General features: G+C 40.7%; 1 protein-coding gene across 5 annotated transcripts in view; it reads left to right on the forward strand.

Annotated features, from left to right (window-relative positions):
• Window positions 1-17,621, forward strand: part of srgap1a (SLIT-ROBO Rho GTPase activating protein 1a) — a 97,201-nt gene that overhangs the window by 46,839 nt on the left and 32,741 nt on the right. For all 5 annotated transcript variants that reach the window (XM_042495667.2, XM_042495668.2, XM_042495662.2 and 2 more), the window contains exons 4-8: window positions 4,005-4,067; window positions 9,327-9,506; window positions 10,888-11,016; window positions 12,742-12,963; window positions 13,509-13,610. In XM_042495667.2, the coding sequence (XP_042351601.2) occupies window positions 4,005-4,067; window positions 9,327-9,506; window positions 10,888-11,016; window positions 12,742-12,963; window positions 13,509-13,610 (696 nt within the window). The remainder of the gene's footprint in view (window positions 1-4,004; window positions 4,068-9,326; window positions 9,507-10,887; window positions 11,017-12,741; window positions 12,964-13,508; window positions 13,611-17,621) is intronic.

Here is a 17,621-nt window from a genome sequence, read left to right on the forward strand (position 1 = left end):
AATAACTTATGTTGATGCACAATGAATAATTTGGAATATTGTTTCTTAATTAATATCCTTTTTGGCATTTTGGGTGTTATGCAATTGAATACTGATTTGGCCATCGATTTACATGGCAGTAGTCAAAGCTTCAGAGCATTCGGTTCTGTGATATGAATAGTTCAACATTGTGTTTGGAGAGAGAGATGAGATAATAAATAGAAGTTTCATGTCTGCACTTTAAGTACATTACTTAAGTCATAATGTATTTAGCCTAGCTTAGCATAATGACTGGAAGTGGGGTAATCAGCTATCTTAGTCATGTCAATAGTGAAAAATATGACTATTAACGCCTCTAATGCCCACTAACTAACTTGTTTATTTTCTATATGAACAGAATTGTAAAAATGTCACTGTGGTTTTACAGGGAGTTTTGTGAAGGAGTTATTTCTTGCCAATCAAGAGGTGGGTGCATTGAATGTAAGCAGCCTTTTAAAGTCTATTTTTCATTGTGAGGTTTCCAGGTTTGTCATGGTTTTGCCTTATTGTCAAAACCCAAACCTGCGCTTGATGACCATATCTAGCGGTCTGCACCATACCCAGAGACGCTGCATAGAACTGCTGACAGATGGATAAACTGTAAACATGTAACCCTGCAACCACAAGTTGACATTGCTTTACATTACATTTGTGGGTTAAACTAACAAAATGTATTGTGTAAATAAGACAGCTTAAAGAGTTGTTTGTCTGTGCACAAACAACTCCTTAACAACTGATAACTGCTTCCCCCAGTTCCCAGTCTGAATGCTAAACTAAGAACTCCAGCTCTGTACTCACTGCACAAACATTAAACAGAGTAAACAAATAATCCCAAAAATGTTTAACTGATATTTTTTGACATTTTAATGAAAGGCTCTATGTCATTTGGTCAAATCTTCTTTTTTTTTTTTGTAAATGCATCAGCCTGGACCTTGTCAGAGAGCTTTTTCTGTGTATAACTGTGTTATAGTGACAAGACACTCAGATCTATGATGCTGAGCACCACACACGCACAGGCCCTGCAGGGTATACAACTGCCATCTCTATACCATGATTAATGTCACCGGCAATATGAAACCCACCCCTCCCCCAAGGCTGACAGGGTTTCTCCTCTGTGGGGTTGTTTCATCTTTCTAATGTGGTTGAAATACAGATGGTATGATCCTAAAAGGGGAAACCCATTCATAGGTTGTTTTTAATGAATTAGACCCCCTCGATTGAGATTCCTTTAAAATGAAAGAGGATAGCAAATTAAATCAAAGACTCTGGTTACACAACACAGTATTTAGTGAACAGCCCTTATATTTGAGGTATACTCTGTGTGTGTGTGTGTGTGTGTGTGTGTGTGTGTGTGTGTGTGTGTGTGTGTGTGTGTGTGTGTGTGTGTGTGTGTGTGTGTGTGTGTGTGTGTGTGTGTGTGTGTGTGTTACATTTAGAAACACTTTGAAACAAGATAATATTTCACAGAGTTCTTAAAAGCGTTAGGTGTAGCTTCTCTGGTGAATGCACTCTCAACATGTCTTGAATGTAATGCCTCTTTACTTTCATCTCCTGTCTTTACTTCTCTCACACACACTCTCGCAGCTCATGTGATCCCTGAGAAGGCTTTTCATTGAGCTCTGGATCACTTCCCAGCTTTCTCAATGGACATGAGCTGACGAGTGTTAGATCTGACAGATAGTCAAAGGTTCTGTCCTCTGAACTGACGGTCGCTAATAGGTTTTCCCACAGGAGAGGGCCTGTGTCTGTACGATCTTTATGAAATGCAAGGAAAGATGCACTTTATAGGTAGTTTACTGGAAATGTGACACTGTCATCGTTTTGCAATTACAGATCTACTATAAATATAGGACCAAAACAACGTATAATTTCCCCAAAACTCGAGACTGTTCAACAGCTACCTTATCTACACTCATTCTCAAACATGCCTGAGTTTGACTCTTGCCAAGTTTGGTGCTTCTAAAGCTCTGGTTATCCTGGCTTACAGGCAGTTTGCACTCTGATTAGGTAAGAGCTACAAAACAGGGACCTGACAGACCAGGCGGTGGTTAGGAAGATGTTGCCAATCGGCCAGGTCACCCAGCACGACACTCTCTAATTTCAGACACCAGCCTGGCAGCCGGTAACTGAGAGTGTAATCCTCTTTGCTGTCTATTCACATGCTCGGACATCATGTAGCTTTACCTGTGAGTGATTTGTGAAGAGTGAGAGTTTGCGTGTTAGTGCACTGAAGTTTTCATAAAACTGCTCCTGCCCTGGTCTGTTGCGTAGTGACAGTTCAACAGAGTCCTTAAACAGCTGAAAGTTTGTGTAACTGTGCATCAGTTTGTAAACTCACCTGGATTACTGAGGTGTGTAACCTCAATAGAGCCTCTTACCTGTTGCCGGTAAAGGTCTCCCTTTTCGAAATAACAAAAATAAAAGTGAGATTCTTTGTCATGTTGCATTTTTTTCATACCATTGTATGCCTTTAAATTGGTTTAGCGCTGCAACCCCACGCAGCAGCAATAGAGTCAATCGGGGCACTCTTGATTGTGCAGCTGTAGAAGTTGCAGAGTATCCAGTATACACTGCACTTTAAAAAAGTTTTCCTCCTCATTTACCCCAGCTATAAACCACAGTGCACTCTCTGAGCACAACAACATCCCTTAAAAGTACCTGGTGGAATTTTCTTGTAAACAAAAAAAAGTTATGTTTACATTCAGTTAAGTAGTTCTTACCATTGTGTGTTTCCCTGAGAGCTAATAAGTGCTTTGAACACATTTCCCTCTTCATTTAACATTTGCAAAGTCAAATTTTTCACACTTAAAAACCAGTATTGTTTAAATCCCTGTTTACTAGCTTGTCATCTTCTTTCTTGCCTTTGCTGGCACATTACTGCGTCTCCTGTATTTTGTCACCTGCCTGTTTGCATATATACATGACAACAATCAAACTTACAAAAATGTCACTCCATGACACTACTACTGGTCAGAAACTCCATGGGATACCTTGAACAATGACTGATTGGAATTGTAAATGCAGTTTATATTTGACCATCCTTCCCGTTTAAAAATGCAGTTCTCTCCATTTTTGATCAGAAGTACATCACCACTGTATCCTTCTACAGTAGGTGGTTCAGTACCCTCGAAGAACCATCTAGTCTTTTGCTGGGAGCGGCTCCCAGAATGAGATTTGTCTGAGGATAATCAGGTTACAGAAGGACCTGAAGTACGGGATGAGTCTGTAACATCCTCCAGGTAGCAGACCGTAGTATCAACTGTAGTAGAGAGATCAAAAATTCATTGTCATCATGACTCATAATCTCATAAACATGTGATACAGTATATGAGTCAGTGTGGAGGAAATATGGGAGCTCCACAGTTAAATTAATAGTGAAAGCCCCTCTAAATCCATCACAGCACTTCACTGTTAAACTGTATTCCACAACCTTGAGGTGCATTAATGTGGGCGTGTGTGTGTGTGAGATAGTATTACTGAGTCAGCCTCGCGGCTCAGTTGATTGAGTTAACATATTTGGGGGAAAAAATCTTTCACATTGAGACGTAGAAGCAAGATAATGTGTTGAGCATGTGGATGGTGAAATTCAAGCTGTGTTCGATAATTCGAGTGGAAAAGCCGCCGTGACACCGACACCACTTTCACACAGAAGCCCTGTCTATGACACATGATGATAAATCCACTCTTCTGTTTTGTATCTGTGCTATTCAAACCACAGGTCAGTGTCTGGTCCTTGTCCACCACTCGTATAAAGCCTAACATACAGCGAACAGACTTGTCAAGTTTCAGCTCAGTAAAAGTAGGCGCAGTGTTTTAAAAGGGATTCTTTGCATACAATTACTGACAAAGTGATGCCACTTTTTTTTTAGTTTTAACAGGGTATTAACTATAATTTTTGTGTAGGAAAATCCTTTGAGTATTTAATTGTTTCAATTCGCTGATTTGTTGTAATGGTCTCAATGTTTGTTCCTTTGTTTCTTTTTCAGAGCAAGGAAATAGCCTTTCAGCTCCAGGAAGATTTAATGAAGGTCCTAAATGAGCTATACACAGTAAGTAGTAATTATTGCCCTTTTTTAACTAATGCACTTAAGTACATTAGTCTTTGCTGTGGTTGAGACTGGTTTATAGCAATGAGTGAACTAACTTGTATTTGTAACCACTTGAAAACTTTAACCCTGTATCTTAATGATGTCTGGTAGTAGCCTGAATATTAAATATTTCATCCCTCAAAGTGATTGCTTAAACTGTAGGGAAAGTCTAATTTCTTTTGCAGAGCATTGTGAAACACAATCTCTTTTACTCTGATAAACTGGCAGTTCAAACTGTGAAGTATCAACATTATGTTCTCTTGACTCATTAGAGTTCATAATCTCTGTTTTTAATGGCTCTTCTGAGCTTAGTTTTCTTGCTCCTCAAAACAAGTTCATGCATAGCCACACCAGGGGGTTGGAGCCAAATAGCACGTGGATACATTTTCTCACTTTAAAAAAAAGAAAGATCATTTCTTTTTGACATTGTTGCCTTCGTTTAAAAGTTGACAGAGACTGATTGGAGGAGATAGGGAGAGAGATTACATGTATCAAAAGTCTCTAGTCAGAATCAAATCCGAAACCATTTTCTCATATGAATGTCTGAGAATCAGTAATGGATATTGTCTGCATTTTCCATTTCACACATGTAGCACACAACAGGAGACTGTCAGTTTCAGAAGCAGTCTCACCGACTGGAAATACTCTGTATGGTGTAGGTGAGGGGTGTCACTATGATAGAGCAGGAGACAGGATATGTCATTTATTACACAGCGGTCACATAGCCTGTTTGTGATTTGGTGAAAGCATCTCTTGCAGTTTTTTAATTTGTCTGATGATTCTGACTTTTGTCCTCAATTACAGAAGTTCCCGAATCTTGACATCTCGCCAGTTAGACATTTTCATTGCTCTCTTGGTTTAAATGACCCTTCCTCTTCACCTTCGGACATTTGTTTTCTTTCAGTTTGCTCGAGCGCCCTGATAGAAACATCATCAACACGCTCATTCACTCTCTGTTAATTCTCTAGATTATTACCTGCTCTAATCACATATGGGCTCAATCAGACATTAAACAGACTTTGTACCAGGGAGCTGGAGAATAAAATAGGTTAAATGTCCGATCCAACTGAATCGGACATTTGGGTTCTCACATACAGCTCCTTCGGACAATGTCTACGTAAGTGCAGTCCATGTGTAAATGAGGCTGGGTATATTGCAATTACATGGTATGTATGCCTTATGCTAGGTTCACACTGCATGCCGAAGCACACCAATATGTTTATTGTCGCACAGCCACCTATCAGCCGCCGCCTAGCCTTTCACATCAGGAGAGCATTTCTCCATGTTGGTCAAAAGCGTTTCTCTTTCTCTGCTCCTTTCCAATCACACGAAGAGCTCTATCCCTGTCCCTCTGTCCTTGATTGCTTGTGTGTCTCTAGGCTCTGTGTTTGAGTATGTGTGTGTGCGTTTCTGTGTGCCTGTCTGTCTCTGTGTGTCAGCTCGTCTCTCTCCCTCTCTGATTGGACACAACGGACGAGCACTGTGGAAGCACTGGATGCATATTTATTTATATTTATATATTATCATTTATCATAAAAAGGTCATGTATATCATATCTATTAAATACTTTATATTGTTCACAATAGAGTATTTAGTGTGTTTTCATGTCAGATTCACTCATGGGAAAAAAAAGACACCACACACAGAAACTATTGCTGCAGATGTGAGCCTGCTGCAGAGCTCAGGTGCCGTGTTGCGTCCAGTTTAAATGGTCTGATGGCTCAACATAGGCGCCTAAAGCAAGCAGCCGGTGCTACATGGAAAACTGGTGCGTTTCACAGCAGTTTTGCGTCCAGTGTGAACCCGGCTATAGACCACTAGCTTACAGGGGCATCCACCAAATATATTTTCAGAACTCCAAATAGTAAATGAAGCAGTGACTTCAGAACTTTTAACCTAGAAGTTGAATTTGGGGCCTAGTAACATTTCAGCAGACCATTTAACTTCATCAAACAAGCCGCACAGCTGCAGTCTAGTTTTTATAATATGCATTTCATCTCTTCTGTTCAATGACTTGTAAGTAGTTGATCATGTGTTGCTCTGCCCTTTGTGGAAAAGCTTAGTTTAATGCCCTACACATGTTGTTTGAAAGTAAGATGATTGTGCATTCTTTGACAGGACAACTGGATATAATCAAGGCCATGTTGTCAAGATAGGATTGTTATGGGTTTATAGTGTCATATAAGGTCATTCACAGGCATTAACAATGACAAGCATGACATTACAGGATAATGTATTTAAGAAAAAAATTCAAAAGAATACAACCATATGGTTAATCTGTGTGTTTTTGTGTCATCAATCATGTCATTTCTCCCTAACAATCAATGGGACTTTGTTTAGCCTCCTAATAGATTACCATGGTAACCTGGGATGTACATAGATGGAGTTACAAGTTGAGCCAGTCGTTGTTGCTTCCCAAGAGATGAAGTGAAAATCAGCTCAGTTTGCTGGTGCAGTCTCCAGTTTCTCACTGTAGAAATTACAGCTGCATTTCCAGTCAATGGCCGCACTGCTCCAAACACAACAAAAGTGTTACTCCAAACACAATGTGTGTCACTCTCACCACAGTCCACACTCAAGATTTGACCTGCCTTAGCCCCTGTGGGAGTATACCCACACACACACACACACACACACACACACACACACACACACACTCACACGCACGCACACACACACACACAGGCACACACACATGCACACACAGTGTAGCTATTGCATCAGACAGCCACAGTCCCGATGTCGGCTGCTGCCAATGAAATAACAGGTCTGCTCCGTCTCTAAATATGTCCCTCTAAAAGAAACACCAAAGTAAACACAGGCAGTGGCAGACTCCAGACCAGTAAGTGAGGAGTACAGGGCCCAAGGTCAGTCACCCATCTCTAAACTGGTTCCAGTTAGGCCAAACCCCACCGAAGGCTACGGGCTCCAGACAAACCAGGCTTTGCTTCGTTGTTCCACTCGTACAGAAATAGCTCAGTTTGGGGGAACGATGTTTAGATTTGGAGATGGGTGAGTCTCTATTTGTGTTGCAGTTGAGGTTTTGAGCATAGAAGTGTATCACATACACAGGTTGTGGAGCTGTAATTTTCTGGAGTTGGTTCATTCCAGGTTAAACCACCGGTGCTCCATATTGCTGCCTTTGTTTTCATTTCAATACATTTTGGCCGGCTACCACGAACCCATGTAGCTTTACAGAAGATTGATGAACTTTATGACTAAGTGTAACACCTGATGTGAAATTCACACCATAGAGTTTATTTGTTGTATTTTCTATGTAAGCATACAAAGAAAAATGTTTACAGTTTATCTATTTTTAATGTTCAAATAATTATTTGAGAATATTTAATGATAGATCTTTAAGAATAGAGTATAAACGCCTCTCCCTTCTTGTCCTTTCCTCTCCTCTCCTCCTACACTCATGGTTCTATGACCTCTTTAAGGACTGAATAAGCTTGTATTTTTTATTTGCAAGTTGGCAGCTCCACAAGGTTTAACAGTTGGTGGATGCAGTTTTCTCTTTTTGTTTCTATGCTTGCATTCCCAACATCAAAATTCTGTTTTGGATAATAATTTGCAGTCTCTAGGTGGCAGGGGATGGGACGCTACTTTCTACTGCAGTCTGTTAACTTGTTTTACAAAAAAATCACTAATAATACTGTAAATGATAGTCTTCATTTTCATGCATTTGTGAGGGTCAGTGAGTTCTTTTGCTGATGACTTCATGTCAGCATCATGGACTCAATATTTCGCAGCCAGTGATTCATTTGCACTCTCCTCAAAGCCCCCACGTGTGTAAGTTCTCCTGACGACGTAAACCAGTGTTAATAAGACTTTTCAAATCTCTCAGCTCTCTTCAAGAAGTCATTGCTTGTGTTTTGTGGTTTACCTGCTACTTAACTATTGAGTCACTGCCTAATGGATTCATGGAGTTTGTATGAGTAATGCTCGCACTCCAACTGTCCCTGAAGACGATGATTCAAACTTTAGGAAACAGTGTATCAGCTGTTCATCAAGATAATGCATTTCCCTTGTACTAAATAGCTACAGTGTGACACAGGAGGCGGAAGGCTTCAAATTGTTTGTCATTTGCAAAACATTAGCATTCAGAGGATGATGTATTTCTATTTAGCTCTTTCAACAAGCTACATTTTTTACAGAAATAAATGTCAATATTTAGAGCCAGCAAGGTGCAACACAGGTCTGTCCTTTTAATGACTGAGGCGTTATATCTTTACGTCTGTTTGTCCCATTCTCATGAACACGATCTGTGCCAAATATGCAGAAATTTGAAATGTCTTCAAATTTGGCACAAACGTCCACTAGGATGTGGCAATAAACTGATTGAATTTTGGTGGTCACTGGTCAAAGGTTAAGATCATTGTGACCTCTTCTGTCTGATATCTCGAGAACCGCATGCGGAGGCTCCCTCAAGTTAGGCACAAATGTCCACAGGAACTCGAAATAACTCGAAATAAATTATTTGCATTTTGTAGTTAAAGGTTAAAGGTCAAGGTCACCGTGACCTTGCACCTGTCTCATTCTCGAAAGCGCACTCAAGAAGGCCTTAAGGAGGTTTCCTCAAATTTGTAATTGTTTGCTGCAAGTACAATTTGACTGGATTGTGGAGGCAAACAACCAGGAGGTGGGAATTCTAGCTTTAGTGTGTTGTTTATCCCATATACTCGTTTTGACTTTATTTGTATTAACTGCAAAAACCAGAGCTGAATTGTCACTCGTAGAGCGGTCAACCTCCCTTTAATAACCTCAAGTGTAAACCAGAGGGCGAACCCAAATCCTCTTCCTGTGTGTATTTTTTTTGAAACACAGATCAATGAAGGCAGCATGTTCGATTTAGCTGCGGTGATTTGTGGCGGTCGTGGTCGTATGAGGGCCTCTTAAAAAAGGCTGGAGAGAATCTGTCTTTAGTTTGTGGTTTTAGGGAGAGACGAACCGCCTGCTGTGTGATGAGTTGAATCAATTTGTGATGAATGAGCGGCTCAAAGGATGGAAGCCTTAGTTGTGGGTTTTAAAAGGTTGGACTTGACTATATGAAGATGGATTATTCTGACCTTTGACCTTACATAAACTGACCTGAAACTCACACTAACACAGCACGGTTTTAGGATATTGCCTTTTGCCAATTTTAAAAAGGAAAATAACTAATAGGCCTTAAAAATCTTGCATTATCAGCTGACTGACACCTTTGTTTGTCTCCAGGTGATGAAGACGTACCACATGTACCACTCGGAGAGCATCAGTGCCGAGAGCAAGCTGAAGGAGGCTGAGAAGCAAGAGGAGAAGCAGATCGGTAGGGGAGATCCCGTCTTTAGCATCCGAATGGAGGACAAATACCAGAGGCGCAGCTCTGTGAAGAAAATCGAGAAGATGAAAGAGAAGGTAAATCACCAGGGAAGCCCTTAACAACTTTAATCCAATTTAAACTTATTTAGTAGTCAAACCATTCACTTGTTTTCTGTTAGTAGTTTGAACGTAACAAAATATCGGATTGGAGAACTCTTTTTTTTTCCCAACCAAAATTACTTTCAACTTTGAACTGATGTATCTGTATAGACTGGAGGAACTTGAATGAAGAAAAAACGATAAATACCTGCTAAGAATATATGAAATCCCTCACCAAGAAGTGGCTGACAAAAGAAATATCCAGTATTAATGAAAGGATTGGTGTGATGTTCAGCATTTATGTAATGGAGAGAATAACTTTTAATGTAAGAACCCAGAAGGACGCCTTTATTAAAAACTGGACATGTATTAAACCTAACTTTGTGTGAACAAGTATCAGGCACACATTGTAATATAACTAGTAGCCACCCATTGTCTTCATGTGTGGCTTTTGATTTATAACCCTCGTCTTCAGAACAGTTTTGTTTGTTTGTTTGCTCAACTTATTTTCTACCTCTATTCTGTTTTCCTGATTTTATCTATTTAATTATCCCCCTGTTTCTTTTTTCTTTCTTCCCCACCTATTTATTTGTTCATTGCTATTTTTATATTTATTTATCTTTTTATTTCATTTCTTTATTTATCAACTTATTTATTTACCTTTTTCCCCCCTTTTTTACATACTTGAAAGGTCTTTGTGTTCATTTGGTTGTGTATTTTGTTTCTGTGTGTTCATATGAACCAAAAAAAAGAGAATAACAAGAAGAAAAAAAACTCTTTTAAGCCACAGCATGGCTGTGCTTCAGAAGCCCTGCTGACCTGAGTAAAGGAAAACACACTGACAGCCGAAGAGCAGGCTTTGTAGTCTTAGGACAGGCATGCTTTCTGTTAAAATTAAACAATTCAATGGCTCTTTTAATACAACTCTTCCTGAAATGTATTTGGGAAGTGTTAAAATATGAACGATTATTTGGAAGTGTCTGAGTCAGAGCCCATTGGTCAGTGGAGGGGTGACTAACAGCCTTGTATGTGTCTGCTGGAGAGGAAGTGTAGAATAAAGACAGATGGCTCACACTGAGGTATCGTAGTTGAAGTGAAGGACACAGGCTGTTTTTAGTTTAGGCTTTTCTTTTTTTTGTTCTTGTTCCCTTTTTCTTTGCTATTTTTAACATAATTTAACTTATTTTTCCTCTAATGTTTATTGAAGCTGTTGTTTTTGCCAGTAATCCCGCCTCAGCTCTGAGATGTGCAGAGCGTGCTGAGACATAAAAGCACAATCACTTGTCAAAAAGGCAATTCTCGACTCATTAAATTCATCCTCCCTCGTTCACTCTGTTGCTGTCTGTTTCTCATTCTGTGCCTCTAATTCTCTCATCAGCGTCAAGCCAAGTACTCCGAGAACAAGCTGAAGTCGATCAAAGCACGGAACGAGTACCTACTGACACTGGAAGCGTCAAACTCCTCCATTTTCAAATACTACATACATGACTTGTCGGACTTAATTGATGTAAGTATAAAACCGCACACTTTTGTCAGCCCTGTTTTGAGACGACTTCATCCTCAGCACAAACGTGTTTGTCTCTGCGTGGCAGGGGAAAGTTTCGCTGAGGACAGTCTGACATAAACAGAACACACACTTTGCATTCATCTCTCTATTGGCTGATTTCCCCCCACCAAAGGTAGATGAGTTTCTTTGTGCTCCTAATGCAGAAGAACCATTGCTATTCAGGGTTTTCTTTTCAGACTTTTAGAGCCGATTTAAAATTATGATCAGAAGAGAGACTGATGACTTTAGCAGCTGTGCCTGATATAAAAGAGATCTTAGGACACCAGACTGTGGGATGGAAGTTACGGGCGCAGGACTGAATTAAAGCAGCTTATTAACTTTTGTAATGAAAACTATTCTTTCCTCTTTTCATGTCATTATTAAAAACCCACATATTACATTCAGCTCTACTGTGTTTTCCTGACATTTTGTCACTGTTTTGAAGTGTTTCCACATCTTTCAGGCTGTCTATATGGACCCTGACCCTCAAACCTAATGTTTGTTTTTGTCATGTACAGTTATGAGTCATCCAGTAAAGCACTCACGTCTCTCTTCTCTGCCTTGCCAGCATTTTGCTTGTTTGACCTTTTTGTACCCGTAAACATGACTTATTTACTTATTATTGTTTGGTTGGAGAAATAAAGTTACTGTACCATTTTCTTTGGCCTTTCTAAGGAAATGGAAGAGGGCCAGGTTTAAAGCGAGCATTTTTGGGGTTTTATATTCCAGACAGGACTGAAGGAGAAGAGAAATGCAACCTCTATTCAGCGGCATGCTGTGCGCTGAAATTACCCCTCTCCCCGCTTTGCTCACAAGCCTTCACATCGCACCAGGGTGTGTGTGTGTGTGTGTGTGTGTGTGTGTGTGTGATGCGCTCTGCGTGAGTTGTATGTGCAAGCTCACACACATTTGTTTATTGATGAAGGAGACTTTTTATAGTCGAAAACAAAACATGTACACGCTTGCTGATGGTGGTATTGTGTGTTTGCCTATCACTCAGGCCATGTTGTGTGTGTGTGTGTGTGTGTGTGAGAGGTGTCCCTGGGGCTAGCGTGTCTTCCCAGGAGAGACCTTGGCCAAGGCTGTAGTTATTAAAAATCAGCATTAGCTCCTGGAGGTAACATTTGTTAATATTGAGGTAACATTGTGTAACACTGAGGCAACACTGCTGACTCAAAGTCCTGGACTAGTTTACGAGAGAAAAGTGTCTTTTTTAGACATCTCTATGGTTTGTTATGCTTTTACATATATTATTTAGTAAGAGGTATATTAACTGATTTCATTCTAAGAAATATGTTATGTTGTTGTAAACTGAAAATGAATTGGCTACTATTTTAAAAACCATTTGTCATTTTTTGTAAGAAAACACCAAAAATTCTTCAGCTTCTCACATATGAAATTTGATAGTTTTTATTGATCTTATGTGATAATATATCCATAATTTTTGGGTTGTGGACAAAACAAGCTGTCTAAGGATGTTAACTTGGGCTTTAGGGAATTGGAAATTATAACAGGCATTTTTTACTTCTCTTACAGCTCACATACTGCATAATTCACTGAAAAATAATCAGCAGGGAGTCAATAAAAATAGTAAAAATAACTGTCAGGTTGCCAGCCTAGTCTTGTACTTGTGAATTATGAGGCCTGTAGGATCACGCTGACCTTCTTTTTTCCCCTCTCTTCCAGTGCTGTGATTTGGGGTACCACGCCAGTCTAAACCGGGCCCTAAGGACCTACTTATCAGCAGAATACAACCTTGAAACATCACGCCATGAAGGTTTGGACATCATAGAGAACGCTGTGGACAGTCTGGACCCACGAAGTGACCGACAGAGGTTCATGGAGATGTACCCAACGGCCTTCTGCCCACCGGCAAAATTTGAGTTCCAGTCTCATATGGGAGACGAGGTACATCGTTCAGTCTGTAATGATAACCTGAACTACAAAACTGTCTTTGGAAAGAGAAAAACAGCAAAAATACAATGTTTGAAACATCTACTGAATGTTCTGCATTGCAGATATACTGAACAACAAGGAAGTGAATTTGGATTTGTTAAAAAAAAAAGAGTCAGATTTAATGAGGTCTGATTTTAGTGGCTTAAGTGCAGTGTTTTACTGCGTCTGGGCTGCCAGATCAGGTTTTATGGGGCACTGAATTTGACAAATCACGTGTTAATTCTCCCCCTGCAGTCATGTAGCTCAACATGTGTTAAGCGTTTTACTCCTTGGCTGGCACTACCAACGCTGATATCATGTCTGTTTACTAGCTGCTGTTGTGTGGATGACTGCGTTCAGTTGGCAAACGTCACTGTGGTTTGCTCTGCAATTGAAGAAGAATTTGGATGCCTGTGTCTTGTTAAAACCACAGATTACATTGCCTCCTTGTTCCGTCAGCTGGCTGCAATTTCAGGTTCCTGATCACTGACAGTGTATTTCCTCTTTTTTCCCCCCAGGTGTGTCATATCTCAGTGCAGCCACCGGTGAACGGAGAGCTCATCCTGAGGTTCCAGCAGCTCCAGTCTCGCCTGGCCACTCTGAAGATCGAGAACGAAGAGGTAAAACAGTGCAGACAAATTCATCTCATTACACAGGTATTAGCGGCGTGTGGGTTTTAGATATATCAAACATGTCAAAACTTTTCTCCACTGTATCGTTTTCTGCCCGAGATGCAGAGGTTTCGTCATGCTGATATTTTGTCGGTTGCAAGATGCTGACAGCTGCAGAGCGCTCAAGCTACTAAAGAAAGTTAACTTTAGCCAGAAGTCATCCAAGGTGAAACAGAGAAATAGTTGCTGATGATCTCTGAAGAATCAAAGTTTTTTTTGTTGCATACACACACCACACACACACACGCACACACACTCTGTATTTTCCTCTCTCTTATGCCCTGCAGGTAGCCATCAAACCCTCTCTGTGAAGCCTCCATTTTTTGCTCCCACTGGTAGAATTCACTGTCTGGCTTTTATTTGCACGAACCTGTCCTGCGCTGCTCTGTTTTTACATTGGCGGTACATCTCTGCTTCCCAGGCTATATGTTTTAATCTGTCTGCAGCATGCTTGAGTAATGTGACATTTTTAAAATAAAACAAAAGCCAATGGGGGAGAAATACCATGACTGCCACAGTTTCACAGAGTGCAATCACGTCCACTATGCTGGCTTTAGTATCACGTCTGACCTGCCTCCTCACTATGAGCTCTCACTGCCATCTGTTTTTATCCTCTTCGTTTTTCTTTCTCCTTCCACATTGTTGCACTTTCTTTCTTTCTTTTCTCCTGCTACAAAGAGACACATGAGCGTGTCACTCAGCTTCCTTACATCCACTGTGACTTCAGATTCCTTTTGATCATATCGTCAACACTTTGTAGAATTGACTGAAAATACATTACTGGAATAAACGATGATAGATGGGATGGCTGTATTTTTGGGGTTATTTGAGTGTGCTAAATACTACATGTGAAGCAACTTGATTAATTTATAGTTAAAAGGACTGAATATAAAAATTGGCAGAAGTGCTTAATATTTGCTGGTTTCAGCCTGTCCGATGTAAGGGCTTGCTGCTTTAAATTTAATGTTCTATTTTTTATTATTTTTTTTTACATTTTATAATCTTAACGATTAACTGATTAATAGAAAACAATAATCAGATGAACTAATTATAGAAAAAAGCCATAGTTGCAGCCCTAATAAGTGTCATTCAGAGTCAGTGTTGTTTTATGTTGTGTATCAGTGCTGGTCAGGGTCCTGTTGTTGTCATCACGCTGCCTGAAGTATGTACACTAACTCTGCAACAGGACACACACATACACTCCTGTGTGTGATTGTGTTTGTGCGAGGGTCTGATGAAAAGCCGTGGTTGCTTCATGTCCTTGTCCGCCTGCCTCGCTGAAGCGGATGTCCTGGTGGGTCAGAATTGGAGGGCGCTGCTGCCTTGTGTTAGGATCACCAGATGGCCTCTCTTCCCGGGCACAGCGTGCCAGATACATCCTTGAAAAATGAACTTTCAAAGCACTGTGACGACCTACAAGCACGACTGTCAAATGAACAAGGGAGAAAAAGAGTCTGTCTTTATCCGGCCAGGAAAGGCTGCAGGGCAGTGCTTAATAGAAGTGCAGCTGTTTCCTCAGTCCTCTTTGACTCCCGTGAAACAGTGAAAGAAAACATTGCTGAATAATTTACTCTGCATCAGTGGTGGGTGGGGTGGAACGTGGGGAGAAAACTCTGGATCTCACTGTTACTAAAGAGTTGGGGTTCGCATATCCCTGCTGGGTGCCTCGCTGCAGAAATTACAATTGAATTTTTGTTCATTAAAAAGCCTGTTCTCTGAGGACGGCGTTCGTTTCAGCTCCTAAACCAGCCAGCGTGGTTCATCTCTTTTTCAGATTTAATATTCTGGCCATTTAGATCTCGTTTGCCTCCGTATGAATCAGAGCTCACACGGGCTGATTTTCCTCACTTTCGTATTCTCAAGACATTTCACACTAAACTCTGGCAATCTAATACCATCTCCTTTGTAGGGAGTGTTTGTTTTTCCTCAGATAACTCTCAGGGAGGCACATCAAAGCCTCTGTTTGTGTGTGTGTGTGTGTGTGTGTGTGTGTGTGTGTGTGTGTGTGTGTGTGTGTGTGTGTGTGTGTGTGTGTGTGTGTGTGTGTGTGTGTGTGTGTGTGTGTGTGTGTGCGCGTGTGCGGCTTGCATGTGCGCGTGTGTGCGTTTGCATGCTGATAGTGTGATGATCAGCATATTACACACTTTCTACGTAGTCTGTTGAACGATATGGACAGCAGTCTGCCTTTTGAGCTGTGATGACAGATGTTGTAATAACTGTTAGTGATGCTCCTGCCCTGCAGTGTAACATGATTTTAAAGTGCAGTAAATTAAATTATTCTGAATTTTTACGGTGCGGGAGAATGACGACTAAATAAAATGGACTGATACTTAGCTCCTCATATTGGTTTTGGCTTGTAGCAACGTGGGAATAAATGAATCATTGTTAGGGGTGTAACCGTACACAGAAGTCATGGTTTAGTTTAGGAGTCATGGTTCGGTGCGAGTTCGGAACAGCGGTAAAACAAATATATGTATCTTTCTTTTTCATTCATTTTAAACTAGTGCCAGCAACAGACAAAAATCTCATGCTTGGGACTGAGAGGATTTTGCACACTGGTAACTTCAGTAAACTATTTCCAAAAAATAAAGAACATTTCAAACACACAGCAGGCTATAAAACTGAAAAACAACTCTTATGCTATGAAGTTAAAAATACAAAATACATAGACTAATAAAAAATAAATGTATTAGGAGGAGTGTTTCAATTAATTCCATCTTGCCAATATTTACACAATCAAAGCACCCAAACATTTATTATCATGGTGATCTGCATATCTGGATGATGAAGTCAGGTATGTGTTAGCAGGTTTGTTGTGTTTCCATTCACATCACCTGTAACAATGAAATAAAGCCGACACACCGTCTTTGTCTTATACACAACTTTTTTTTTGGTTACTGCCTCGCATGCCAACCTGCCATGGATGTATAAAGAGAACTGGATACAGTGTCGGAGGCTGGGCCCTGTTCATTCCTATAAAAACTGGCGTATGAAGCCAAAGAAGTTTGACTGGCTTTCCTGCATCTAACAGTTCCAGTAGGAATCCACCTCCTTCTCTTGTTAGTACTGAAGTCAGACTCCGTTAATACCTAAGAAATGGGGTCACTACCTTTAATTTGGGGTCCTCCTGACCATTAAGAATAATTAGGAGGACTACCAGCTGTGTCTCACTCAGGGATGTGTAGACCTGTGGTGTAAACATCATTTGGCCAATAGAGCAAGTGCACTAGAGACTTCGCCCACCGAGCAGCTACTCCTGGTTAACCCCTACACTCATTGAATGTGGGTAAAATGATTTAATCATCTGTTTCTTCCAGGCTTTGGAAACACTAACAGGTTAAATGGATATAGTGAAACAAATCATTTTGTGGGGCTCGTGAAACTCAAAAATGTAACATGAATGACCTGGAAGTTGTAGTTTAACAATGCTTCAAACAATGATGCTGTCCCTGAGGGCCTGCAATCTGCTTGTTGTGCAAACCATAACATATGTGGGTAATGATGTACAGCTTATAGTTTACTCACGCTGGGGAACTTTGGTTCCCTGTTACCTGCATCAGTCTACGTGCCCTATGTTCTGCGTGCAGCTGCATGCTCTGTACCATGACTCCTCATACTGTGATGTTTTGATACACAAACAGTTAGAGCCCTGCCCATGGTTCTTTATTGAAAACCAACAAACTAAATGTGATCCCAGAGACTTCCTCCAGGTCTGTTGTGCAGCTACATGGGCTAATGGGCATATTCACCAAGTCCCTCTAAGAGCTTTGTTGTAATTGAGCCCAGCAGTGAACACTGGTAACTATTCGTCTGCTGAATAATGGATAAACTCAACAGCTTTTTCACTGGGAGCGATTTTCTCGCATGCATGGGTCCTGTCTTCATGATGACAGCTGGGCCTCTCGCCTCCACGGGGGCCACCCTGGATGAGCCTGCCAGGGACTCGGAGAGAGAGAGAGA

This window comes from Plectropomus leopardus, chromosome 7, assembly GCF_026936395.1.
Source record: "Plectropomus leopardus strain MGB_pleo_1.0 chromosome 7, ASM2693639v1, whole genome shotgun sequence".
In the NCBI taxonomy this organism is placed as follows: domain Eukaryota; kingdom Metazoa; phylum Chordata; class Actinopteri; order Perciformes; family Serranidae; genus Plectropomus; species Plectropomus leopardus.